Source organism: Tasmannia lanceolata, unplaced genomic scaffold (genome assembly GCF_043159265.1).
Source record: "Tasmannia lanceolata isolate RefF3 unplaced genomic scaffold, GAP_Taslan_0.1 ptg000044l, whole genome shotgun sequence".
In the NCBI taxonomy this organism is placed as follows: domain Eukaryota; kingdom Viridiplantae; phylum Streptophyta; class Magnoliopsida; order Canellales; family Winteraceae; genus Tasmannia; species Tasmannia lanceolata.
Window position 1 is genome coordinate 25,323,834 of NW_027518721.1, and position 12,115 is coordinate 25,335,948.

The 12,115-nt window shown below is 39.5% G+C and overlaps 1 protein-coding gene across 1 annotated transcript; it reads left to right on the forward strand.

Annotated features, from left to right (window-relative positions):
• The first annotated feature begins 326 nt into the window (after positions 1-326).
• Positions 327-10,724, forward strand: LOC143863502 (LIMR family protein At5g01460-like). The gene is made up of 14 exons (XM_077374181.1): positions 327-903; positions 994-1,079; positions 1,467-1,585; positions 1,830-1,940; positions 2,057-2,155; positions 2,279-2,401; positions 3,581-3,643; positions 3,742-3,806; positions 8,804-8,913; positions 9,002-9,116; positions 9,252-9,317; positions 9,869-9,979; positions 10,278-10,344; positions 10,442-10,724. The coding sequence occupies exons 1-14, from the start codon at positions 554-556 to the stop codon at positions 10,487-10,489; spliced, it is 1,533 nt and encodes a 510-aa protein (XP_077230296.1). The 5' UTR covers positions 327-553; the 3' UTR covers positions 10,490-10,724.
• The last annotated feature ends 1,391 nt before the right edge of the window (positions 10,725-12,115 follow it).

The window sequence follows — 12,115 nt, forward strand, 5'->3', positions numbered from 1 at the left end:
GCTGGCTGAGTTTTGAAACACTCGTCTATAACGCGTGTCCATTTGAAATTTAGACGAGGGAGTGCGAATATCAAAACAAGGGTTCATATAAGTCAAAGCAGAAAACACCTCTCCCTTGACAGGTTGTCTAAAAATCATGTTAGAATGTTTATAGACTGACAAAAACACCACTCTATCATTCCTCTTATAACACAAATCATAATCCGACTGAACAACAGCAACTAGCGACCCAAATGTGAAATGTCACATTCGTTATTACTACTCCTCCGAGGGTCATTGCTTTAATCACATCTAAAGCACGCGACTCAGTTTCATCGCAAAAACCAAACCCAGAGACCCCTCTGTCTTCTTCAGACAGAAAATAGCGATAGATAGAGAGGTGAAAAATCCCTTTCTTCTTCTTTCTCCCTCGTTTCCCTTTCCGATCTCCGATAATAACAGAAAAAACACAGGTTGATAGAAATCCTCGATGAGAAGAGAAATCTAGACAGTGATAGAGAGATCTCGGCCTTAGAATTGAGACCGAGATAGAGAGAAAAAAAAAAAAAAAACAATGGGGGATTTCAATCTAGCGCTAGTAATCGTGGCAATAGTGATGTGCGTTCTAGTATTGATCTTCAACGTGTATCTCCTAATAAACTACCAGCATCCTGATGATGTGAATCAGGCCTATTTCCCGAAGGTGGTCGTTGTTTTTGGCCTTTCCATTGCCGCCATATCCATCCTAATGCTGCCGGCCGATGTCGCTAACCGGCAGGCCTGCCACAACGCAATCTACAACGGAGCCTGCACCCTAACCCTACCCATGAAGGATCTCTGGCTCGCAATCTACATCGTCGATGCTATCCTCGTCTTCTTCTTCATCCCTTTCGCCATGTTCTACTACGAAGGCGATCAGGACAAGTAAAACCCTCTATTTTCCTTATTATCTCTCTACTTAGGGTTTCTGCTTTCTATCAATTTTCAATGAAATGAAACCCTAATTGTGGACAGGAGCGTTGGGAATAGGATAAAGAGTGCGTTGCTCTGGGTCGTGATGACTGCCATCGTTTGCGCTCTTCTTCTTGGGATCCTATACGGTTAGTTCATTGCAATTTTCTCTTGCAGGAATGTTCGTTTCATTTGCCATTGGATCATCTCATTCTCAGTTAAAAAATATTTCATGATGGTTTCATTCAAATGCTTATACTGGATTTTGAGGCACTCTAGCTAATGTGATATGCTGATTGTAATGGCTGCTATTCAGACTCCTTGGTTTTCATATTTGTGCTTTTGGAAAACTGTGCGTCTCTGCGTTGTATAATTTTGCTTCTCCTCATTGATTTTCCAATTTCTTAGAAAAGTGAACCAAGTGCCTTCAACTATGAGTTTTTACATGGACAATAGAGCACATCAATCAATAATTTTTTTTTTCTATTTTATGTCACCCGATGTGTTGCTTATTGGTTTCTGTTTGGAGGTATCAGGGCTTGTTGGAAAGGTGGACTTCACAGTTAGACATCTTTCTTCAACAGCAGCAAACTTCCCAAGTAGTTGGACTGGATTGTCAAGTGCTCAGCCATGTCTCGGTGCATCCAACCATCAGGTTCTATATCTTTATTTTCTTTCATGGACTAGTGCTTATATTTTTTATGGGTGTTTCTGATTCCTCTGGTAACATTTTAAGCACGACTTTTCTTTCATGTGGCTAAATTTTTGATAAAACAATTTATATAATATTGCGTATTTCCCCTTTTTTTATCGATTGCTTTCTCAAAACAGTATGATTACCAGTCATGATTCACATTCCCAATTGATCTATGTCTTTGACCATTGCTGTGTGGTTTCAGTGTTCTGCATACGCAGCGAGTGCTTCGTCAGAAACGACTTGGACTATGCGCGCCACCTTTCCAGAATACGTGGTTGCTCTTGCTACGATTGTTGGATCAGTTCTTTTCTCTGTATGTTCTTTTGCCATGGAACCTCAAGCTTCTATCCTAGATGTTTTTTGTTTGTATTTTACTTGCTATGCGAATATGAAATTCTCAGCAGCTGCCTTTTTTTATTTTTCATTTAGATATTTGGAGGTGTTGGGATTGCTTGCCTGCCTTTGGGACTTATATTTTCATTTATTCGGCGTCCAAAGGCCGTCATTACTCGTTCACAGTATATCAAGGTGCTCCTTGCATGCATCCGCTGTATAAATGCTTTAAATTCCTCACTCCTCTCCCTCTCATATTTACTGATAGTTATACTGGGCCGTGCTTGCTTATGGAGATCTGGCAATGGAATCCTGCAGGAGGCAACTGAACTGGGGAAGAAAGCTAAAGAATTGAAGAAGGCAGCTGATGCACTTCATCAAGAAGAGAGAAGTGGTTCTAAGGGGAGAAAGTGGCGCAAAAATGTTAAGGCAGTCGAAAAGGTACACTTTAACATCTGGCTGTTCAGAATTTAGACATCCATATCTGGGTGCATGCATCTGCAAACCTATAACAGTCTCGTTCAATGGTTATGTTTTTTATGTCACTTCTGTATAGCTTGTAACGATTGTGCCTATGTCTTCTTTGGTTTGCGAAGGTAGTGCCATTTGGCTCATCTTTAAATACAGCTTTCTACTACTTGCTGCCTTGAGGTTTATCATGTTAAGTAAAATAATTTTGTTTGCTTTTCAACTCGAATATACTTCTAGAAACCTTTATGACTTGAAGCTTCTAGTGCTGATGCTTTCATTAGTATTTAGTTTGGATCCTTATGGAATGCTCTTGAATGGTTGCCCATCTTTGGACAAAGCTTGAGTGCCATTTATTGTTAAAGTACTTGTTTCTTCAACAAGATCTCGTTCCATGTGGCTGGTTTGCAAATTATGCACTCTAATTATTTCAGGAAAAACTTCATTGGTCTTTTCCATTATCAATTCAAATATCTCAACCATTCAAAAACAAAAAAATCATTTCAAATATCTCAAGTATGTGTTTCTTGAATATTAGGTTTGTCCTATGCATTTTTTACAATATTTTTAGCTGCATTCACCTATAGTTTAGCTACATAGCTTGTTCAAAGTTTGATGGAAAAAGACTCTACTACCTCTATGACTAAAAAAGACTTAAATAACATTATAAAAACTAAATAAAACAATTAAAATGAAGGAATGACCCCATCTTCTTAACCTCTTGATTCTTTATGTCATCTTGTGTGATCCTCCATTTAGGATTATGGATACTATGGATGAATACAACTCGGTAAATGTAAATTTGTGGCAGTTGAGTTCAGAAAAAGCAAATAGATAACAAAAACCTAGAGGTGTCACTCATACCCATGGATTGTCAAGTCTAACATGTGCTCGACACCGGTCCTTCATCCGTACAGGAATATACCAGCATACGGTCTTAATGAGTTCTGCAGTCATTATTTGGATGAATGGTAGTATTTTAGGAGCATTTCACATGTATCAAACCTTATTTGGTTCATTGGAGGTTTTCGTTGCCAATTGGTAGGCACGTGTTCTCTGTATACCTGGTTAGTGTTTGGGCAATGTTGTGTAGAAATAGTGTTTTGGCAATGTTTGTGTACAACTTTATTTCATGCTAGCTTAACCCTGCAGGAATTGCTTCTCTTGGAAGAAGATGTGAATGCTTTGGAGGAGATGTATCCGCAAGGAGAAAAGGTGATTGCTTTATTATGTATGACATGCTGCCCTTAGTGGCACTCATTCATGTTTGCTTATTATTTCTTCTGTTTTTTCACACTACATAATTTATCCAGGCAGAGGCTTCTTGGGCTTTCACTGTTCTTGGATACTTGGCGAAACTAGTGCTGGGGGTTGTAGGGTAAGAGCTCAACCACAATATTTGTGAATAACACCTAAATTTGACTTATATCTTGATGGCATTAAGCTTTGGTTTTTTCATTTTTGCTGCTTCTATAAGTATGCTATGCTGGTTGAGATTTAAAGTACTACATTTATTGAAGCATCTTGTTTTTTTCCATTTTGTTGTTTTAGAAGGTTATTAAATAAATTATAGGACTACTTCTAGAGTTAAAGACCTATATTCGTTTATAAATATTGGCACAATTACTAGCATAAGACACAGCGTATTTCCACAGCATCACAAGTGTTGGAAGGTGATTCAATTGGATTAAAAATTTGATGATTGTTGTTATCCTGTGCGATTGTCCTACCGCCATCGCCAATGAGATTCTTAGTTTCTATGAGTCCCTCTATACGTTGAAGGTGGTCACTTCCAAAGTCAGAAGGGGTGTATTTTGATTCTCTTGAGGCTACTGGTAGGGAGGACATTGAGAGACCCCCTTTTTTTGTTGTGGATGTTAAAAAGACGGTCTTATCAATGAAAGTAGGCTGTGCTTTTGGGCATGATGATGTTTTCTTGGCATTCTTGTAAGTGTTTTGAGAAATTTTCAAGCCAATATTATGAAGATGTAGCCATTCAAAAAAAATTATACTATGAAGATGCTTGAGGAATTTTTTGACGGGATGCAGCTTGATACAAGTGTGGTGGCCTCTTTCATTATCCTCATTCCTAAGCGAGATAGAGCAGATCAATTAGCATATTTTTGTCCCATTAGTTTGGTGGGGCGCGTGTACTAGATCATGGCCAAGGTGTTGGCTTATTGGTTGAGCCTTGTTATTGGGAGAGTTATTTCTAAAACAATAGAGTGTTTTTATCCATGGGAGTCAAATTCTTGACAAGACGATCATTACCAATGAGTGCTTGGACTAATAACAGAAGAGCGGCTTCAATGGGGTGCTTTGCAAAATCGATAGGGATAAAGCCTTTGACAGGGTGGAGTAGTGGAGCCTCAACTATTAGATGGGATCGGATGGGTTTTTGCGCTCATTGGAGGAGGTGGATCCACCTTCCTTTCTCTTCTGCCTAGTTCTCTGTGTTGGTGAATGGATCTTCTAAGGACTTCTTCAAGAGAGCAAGGAACCTTCGCCAAATAGATCCCCTCTCCTAAGGACTTATTCACAATCGAGGCAAAACCATTGAGTCATATGCTTGATAAGGCCCACTGTGGTTGGCTTATCCATTATTTGTTTAGAATTCCCTGGGATTGGAAATGATGCACATTCAATATGCGGATGACACCCTTCTTTTCAGCGCTGCTAGTGAGGAGAAGGTGAGGAACCTCAAGGTGGTGCTCTGATGTTATGAAGCGGTGGCATGCTGGAGAGAAGTTCTCAAAGATATCGGTTATGGTAGTCAAGTTGGAAAGAAAGGAGGTGGAGTGCCTTGCTTGTATTATGGGGCTCATGTCAAGGATTATCCCAAACTCTTATTTAGGTCTTCTGTTACGTGTGGGGTGGCCTCACGTGAGTCTTTGGGATCCTATGTTTGAGTGTGTTGAGAAGTTGACTCTTTGTAAGAAGCGTCTCATTTCTTTGGGGTAGAATCAAACTTACAAAGTCTGTTCTCATTAGTATACCAATGTATCTTATGTCCCTCTTTCCCTTTCCTATGAGCATGATTGACTGGCTAGAGAGTTTTTTCTTTGACTGGTTAGAGAGGTTGCAGTAGAACTTCCTTATGGAATGACAAGGAGGAATGTAGGAAGTATTATCATGACCATTGGGACGTGTTATGCAAGCCTAAGAAGGCAAGAAGTTTGTGAATCAAGAGTCTCAGAGTGATGAACTCATTGTTGCTCGGCAAGTGGGTTTGGCATCTTGTTAAGAGCAGTCCTACCAGTTGTGATTGTGGAGCAGTATGACCTTGACTGGGGAGGATGACTTTGTAGGGACTCTTATTGGTCATTTGGTACATTGGGATGGAGTGAATATTCGTCATACAGTAGAGTTTTTTTCTACAGGTGCACAGGCGCAGTTGGATGGTTTTTAGAGTACTATTGTATCTTTTACAATCTCTTATTGGATTGTTATTTGAGTGATGGGGGGGACACCTCGTCCCCTCCATCCCAATGTACGGTTGTTTTTACTTAATAAAGTCAGCTTTATAAAAAAAATAAAAATCATGAAATGTTCTCGGAGTCCCTACAAAGTCAAAGTCATAAAAGTATCATAAAGTCAGCTTTATCCCAATGAGAGTATATTTTTTTGCGAGGTTAGTGACTGTCCTTTTGTGGATTGGATATTGATGTGGTGATTGGTCTCTTAGGGAGGACTTCCCTATCCTCCTCAGTGTTGCTTCTTGCGATGTGAGTTTTGCGGAATCTTTGAGATGGGAGGTCGGTATGGTGGTCTAGGCTATCATTTTTCAATGTGCCTTGTTGAGTTCTGCACATCTTGACTGAGTTTATGAGTAGATTAGAGTCAGTTGCCGGTTAGGACCAAAGGATCTAAAAGGTATGCCCAAGTGGGTTCTCTTGTGTGATCTTTTGCCAGTTCGACATGTATGCCGAACCTTATGTCATTGCTTGAGGGAGTGGCAAATTTCAGCAATCCCTCAGTTAATGGCTTGCCTTGACAAGATCCTCACGGTGGATCATCTGCGGAGTCGAAATCGGGTAGATGTAGTTTGTGTGGCAGGATTGATGAGACGACATGCCATATCTCCATCCATCGCGACTTTGTGGGTGAGATCTGGTGGTTTGTCTCATCATTGTTTGAGGTGCAATGGGTATTTCTAGAGCATTGAGGGGACGGTGCTCTCTCTCTCTCTCTCTCTCTGGGTTTCCTTGAGCTGAACTTTGATGGTCTGGCTTAAGTAACACTGGCTCATTAGGATTTTGGGATTCTTAGAGGTATTGACCACTTGGAGAGATGTGCATTTTTTGGGTCCCATTGGTGTGGCGGATTTTGATACGGTTGAACAGCTCACGCTTAGGAAAGGCATCATGCTTGTAGATCGTGTTGCCCTCACAAGCTGATTGTTGAAGTCACTCACTTAATGCCATCTATTGGGTAACAGAGGGCGAGGTTCTCCTTGGAGATTTGTTAATGCAGTGGAGGAGAGTTTAGATGTTATTGTGGGCTATGCTTTTTTGGGTAGGTAAGCTGGGATTGAACCCCGGACCTCATGGCCAAAGAACGTAGTCTTTACCATTGAGTTAGAGGCTCAACCTCAGGGCCATACACCTTGCTTTCGATACAACGATAGGCCGGCTAGAGAGGATCTCATAGTTCGTGACCATTATCGATTTGGATAATTTGGACCTGCAACTTTGATGGAGTTTTCTCTGTTCATTCTCTGTATCGTCGTCTCACACCAGCAACCACACCCTCGCCAACATTTAGAGCTTGGAGAACTCTATCTCCTCCTGGAGTTCGTGCCTTTGCTGGGGGTGGCGTGCCTTAACAAAAATTCTGATGGTGGGTCATATTCGGAGCCACAAAATTATCTAAGTGGATCACTGTGCCTTATGTGTTACGTTTGCGAGTCGGTAAATCATATCTTTATGCATTGCAGGTTGACTAGGGCAATCTGGCTTTTGTGTTCCAAATTTTTTATACAATCTGGGTCTTCACTCATATCGAAGACTTGTTTGAGGGATGGGCTTTCGCCCCTTGGCTCGGAAGGGGCTGGAAACTCTGAAGTCTATCCGTGCTTGGGACCATGTGGGTTATTTGGAAGGAAAGGAACAAACAAATCTTCGAAGGGGTAGCCAAGAGCTGCCACAGATTGCACTAGCAAGTTTTCTCACTGGTTATGCAATGGGCCAGTGTCCTCCAAGAGTTCCGAGGCATTAATAGCCATGCTCTCAGAAGATTGTGGGACGCTATTTGCACTACCAAAATCCCTCAGAATAAGGTTACCCGCATGTTGACCCCGCCCTTAAGTTTTGTAAAGCTCAACTTTGATGGGTCGAGTTTGGGGAACCCAAAGGCATCCGGTTTTGGCGGGTCTTCTGCATGAGTCATAATGATGGTATCAATTTAGCCTTTTCCTGTCCTTTGGCTTGTTCAGATTCGACTAATGAGGAAGTGCACACTCTCTTTACTGGATTGCGTTTGGTGTAGGAGGCGGAGCTGGAACATCTCATTGTGGAGGGAGACTCCCTAAACATGATTCATTGGATCAGATCAAGTATATCCTATCTGCGGAGATGTGCGGACACTATATAAGAGATTTTGGACCGAATTGGAAGTCATGCGATCAATGTCCATCACGTTTAGAAATCAGCTAATAGTGAGGCGGACGGGCTAGTCAGAGCCAGGTGGACACGACTGCGTTGGAGATCTTTGATTCTCTTCCCCTTTGATTGCGTCTTTTGTTGTTTTTTTGGCTTGTTTCTGACAATCTCGGTTTCTTTTTCTTATTAATAAAATTGTTTTCGTTTAAAAAAAAGACCCTCCATTTTCTCTCTGCTGCTTTATTATTCTTTTGCCTTTTATTGACCAGCTCGGTCATTTGTTGTTCCCTTTGCTTTTCTTTCAATTCTTAACCATTAAAAAAGGGTCTCATAAACCACGCTTTTATCAACTCTACTACCTTTTTCTAAGTTAATCTATAAAAGGTTTCCGGTAATTCTTGGTGAATGCTGTTTTATGCCTTTTTTCTCCTATCACAATAACTTGCATCACTTTCCATTTGAAAGAGGGTTATTATAGTAGAATTGTTTTATTTGAAAGAGAAACTAGTAGAATTATTTTAGTATCAGTTGGAGCTCTCTCCATTTTTTATGAATTCAATTTTTTTAATGTATTTATGCCGGTGGTATCTCTATGTTTTCTTTCCAATGTTCTACTTTCAGGACTAGCTTCTAGTAACTTTATCTATTTTGCCATCGTGCTTTTTTGGGCGATTTCTGAGTGGTTTAAATGAATATCTGAGGCTGATTATTTTGTTATTGTCCCATGGAAGATGAGCAAGTGTAATCAAGTCGTGGTTCCGTATATGCTTTCCAGGTTGATTGTTTCAGTGGCTTGGGTTGCACATATTATTATATATTTGTTGATTGATCCTCCTCTTTCCCCTTTTCTGAATGAGGTTTTCATCAAATTGGATCACGTATGGGGTACGTAATGAGAAAAACTCCTTTCTTTTTCCTTTTCGTTTACCTAATGAGTTCTGTATCTGACTTGAATATTTTGTTACTTGAACAGGCCTTCTAGGTACCGCCGCATTTGCCTTTTTCTGCTTCTACCTTCTTCTTGCAGTGATTGCAGGGGCGATGATGCTCGGTCTGAGATTAGTTTTCATAACTATTCATCCAATGAAGTTCTGAACCTTGCCACATTTACTTTTCTGAATTTTCCAATTTCTTGATGACAATATCCTTTTTTCTTATGGATGATGTGATGAATGACTGACATCTGTTGTGATTGTTTGTAAACATAACCAAATTGGTTCCAGGTGGGGAGGAACTCTCATGAACTCTTTCCTTTTCAATGTGGGACTCATTCTTCTTTGCTCCATCAGGTATTTACGTTTGATTACGTACTTTTTTTTCCGAATTGTTAGACTACGTTAGGCTTTCAACATTTGACACTGGACTAGCTCATTCTTTCATTCATTACGTGAAGGATTGACAGTAGATTGCCAGTAGTAATAGTCAGGGATTTATCCACTATCATTTGTAACATGATTTTACCCTTCAAAAAAAAAATTGCAACATGATTTCAGAAGATAGCTGATGGATTATCCAATAAAATATCAGAATATGATGGATGTGGTAGAATTGTAAGCAACTATTATTAGTGGTGAATTAACCTCAACCATTCATATGGCTATGGGTGGAGCTAAAGTATGACCCGAAAATAAATTATTCCTATTTTACATTGCTTTCAAAATTTGGAAGAGAAAATATTAGTAGAGGCAATCGTTTTTTTTAAACTGTTAAGTGGAGGCAATAATTGTTCAAAATTTTAGGCGCATCACATTGTTTCTGCAAGCATTTCATCATGTGTTTTTAACACTTAAAAACCTTTTTTCCGTATCAATGTGGTTATAATTTTTGTTCCAATTTGCAGTGTGATTCAGTTCTGTGCTACAGCATTTGCTTACTATGCACAAGCAACAGCAGCTCAAGAAATATTTGGCCATACATTGCAGTCTCTTCGTGGAATAAAGTATCTGTACAAGTAAGTTACAACCGGCCTTCATAATCCATGAATCATGGATACCCAATTGATTGATACACTGTTCGATACAATTTTTCCCTCCGTCACTTTGATAAGCTAGCACATTACCATACAATCAATACTTTATAGTTATTTATTGATGATTAATCTTTCTTTTGTTCACAAAATCTTTGTGCTCAAATACTACACCCCCCACTCTCCACAAAAGATTGAGAAAAAAGAACAATGTGACAGAATGATATCACCCCATTAGCTTCCAGATAATGTATTTGCTACTGATTTACTTTGGTGTATACAGGTATAATGTGTTTCAGATTGCATTTGTTGTCTTAGCAGGACTCACGTTTGTTTACTATGCAATATTTGTAAGTTCTATGATTCTCTTTACTTCCATATAACAGTTTTGATAGGGGTTCAAATGATCGTCTCCTTATCTGGACTTTAACCAACCTTTTTGTTCAGGGATGGAGAAAGCGAAAACCAACTGGCAGGTTTCAGCTTTCCTCTTGAATCTCTTGCTCATGGAGGATTGTGGGATCCCTCATCTTTCATTTTCGAATGATTTCAGATTTGTATGTGTATGTTCTGATCTTGTTTTCATATTTTTATTTTGAGAAGCATCAACGATATCATCTAAAGTAAAATGGTTGTATTCGGTTCAGAAAGGCCTTACTTCGGGAAAAATTGAAAAGTCAATGTAGAATCAATCCAATTCACAGTAGCTGGAAAGGTGTGTTTTGAGTGATGATGCTACTGTAGATAGCGTTAGGGCTATTTCTTGTTTTATTTTTTTCTTTCTTTTCCCCTAGTGTATTATTTCATGGTCGATTTATTTTATTCAGGCGAGAGGATGTACAACTGGAATTACCGAATTATTATGACCATTGCTGTAATATGAACCTTTCTGGTACAAATTTTAGGGTGATGATATTTTCACCCTCCCCCTCCATTACGCATGCGTCCCCCCTTATAAGGTGATTTGATGTCAAAAAGTGTTAAAGTTGCCCACTGTTCACGTCAAATCACATTATAAGGGGGGCGCATGCGTAATGCAGGGGGAGTGAAAATATCATCTCCTTTGTTGGAGGGAGCTGAGAATGCTGCCTCCACTTCAACCTATATCCATCCATGGTTTTAAGTAATTTCAGATTTCAGTCGGACCGAAACCGAAATTTCAGAAACCGAAATTTCAGACTACCAAATTTCGGCTGAAATTTGGTAAATATTACAATATTGCTTTAATTTTTTGGTGTACCTGATTTCAGCCAAGCTTTTCAGATTTCGGTTTTGGCCTAGGCCCAATTGGTACCGAAACCGAAATTTATAACCATGCATGTATCTGAGCTGGTAAATGAAAAGAAATGGCATCAACTCTTTTAGCTTAAAGGCTAGGGTGGTAACTGGATTTGAAATCAGTCTCACCTTTAAAAAGCTTGTATTCCAGTAGTTGTATGCCTTTGTCAAATCCAAGCTCGCAAATGGAATGGTGAACAAATGCACCAAGCTGCAAAGCGACTAGTAACGTAGAATGGACTGATGGCAAAATAGGCCGGATTGCTGCCTGTAAAAATATTGCTTTCGGGAGTTTGAGGCATGAAAACAGTGGCTTTTGGATTCATGATTTGGAGTCTTTGAGAGGGTATGGAAATTACTGGAGAAGAATGGTGAGTGATGAGTAATCGTCAATTCAGAGCTCCATTTCTGGTATCCTCTTTGATCATGTACAGTGCCATGATTGTATCATACTGAACAACAACCACATTCTGATTGAAACTCAGATTCTAACCATGCTTGTGACAATTAGCCTCAAAACCAATTAGCTATTAATGTTGCTCCCACCATTCTTGAGCTTTTCCTTTTCCCCTGTAAAGCTTCTCATATGTTTTAAACAAATTCATGATCAATGAACTTCTTGTTGCCGAACCTATAGCAGTATTTTTGTCTTAGGAAACTCGACAAAGCAACTATTATAAAAGCTCAAATCAGAAGGATTATTCTGTTCTTGATCTTCTTCCATTAATGAAATCTTACTGCCAAATAAACAGAGGAACCAGGCACAAATAACTGAAGAACCATCTCAGATTCCAACAACATCTTGAGCAAGATGACCAAGATTTGGGAAATGAAAAAGCAAAG

Excerpts from the sequence above, each read along its gene's own strand:
- LOC143863502 (XM_077374181.1), top strand. The coding sequence starts at position 554 with ATGGGGGATTTCAATCTAGCGCTAGTAATCGTGGCAATAGTGATGTGC. Across the intron at positions 1,080-1,466 it reads TCTTCTTGGGATCCTATACG|GGCTTGTTGGAAAGGTGGAC; the intron begins GTTAGTTCATTG and ends TGGAGGTATCAG. Across the intron at positions 1,941-2,056 it reads TTGGATCAGTTCTTTTCTCT|ATATTTGGAGGTGTTGGGAT; the intron begins GTATGTTCTTTT and ends TTTTTCATTTAG.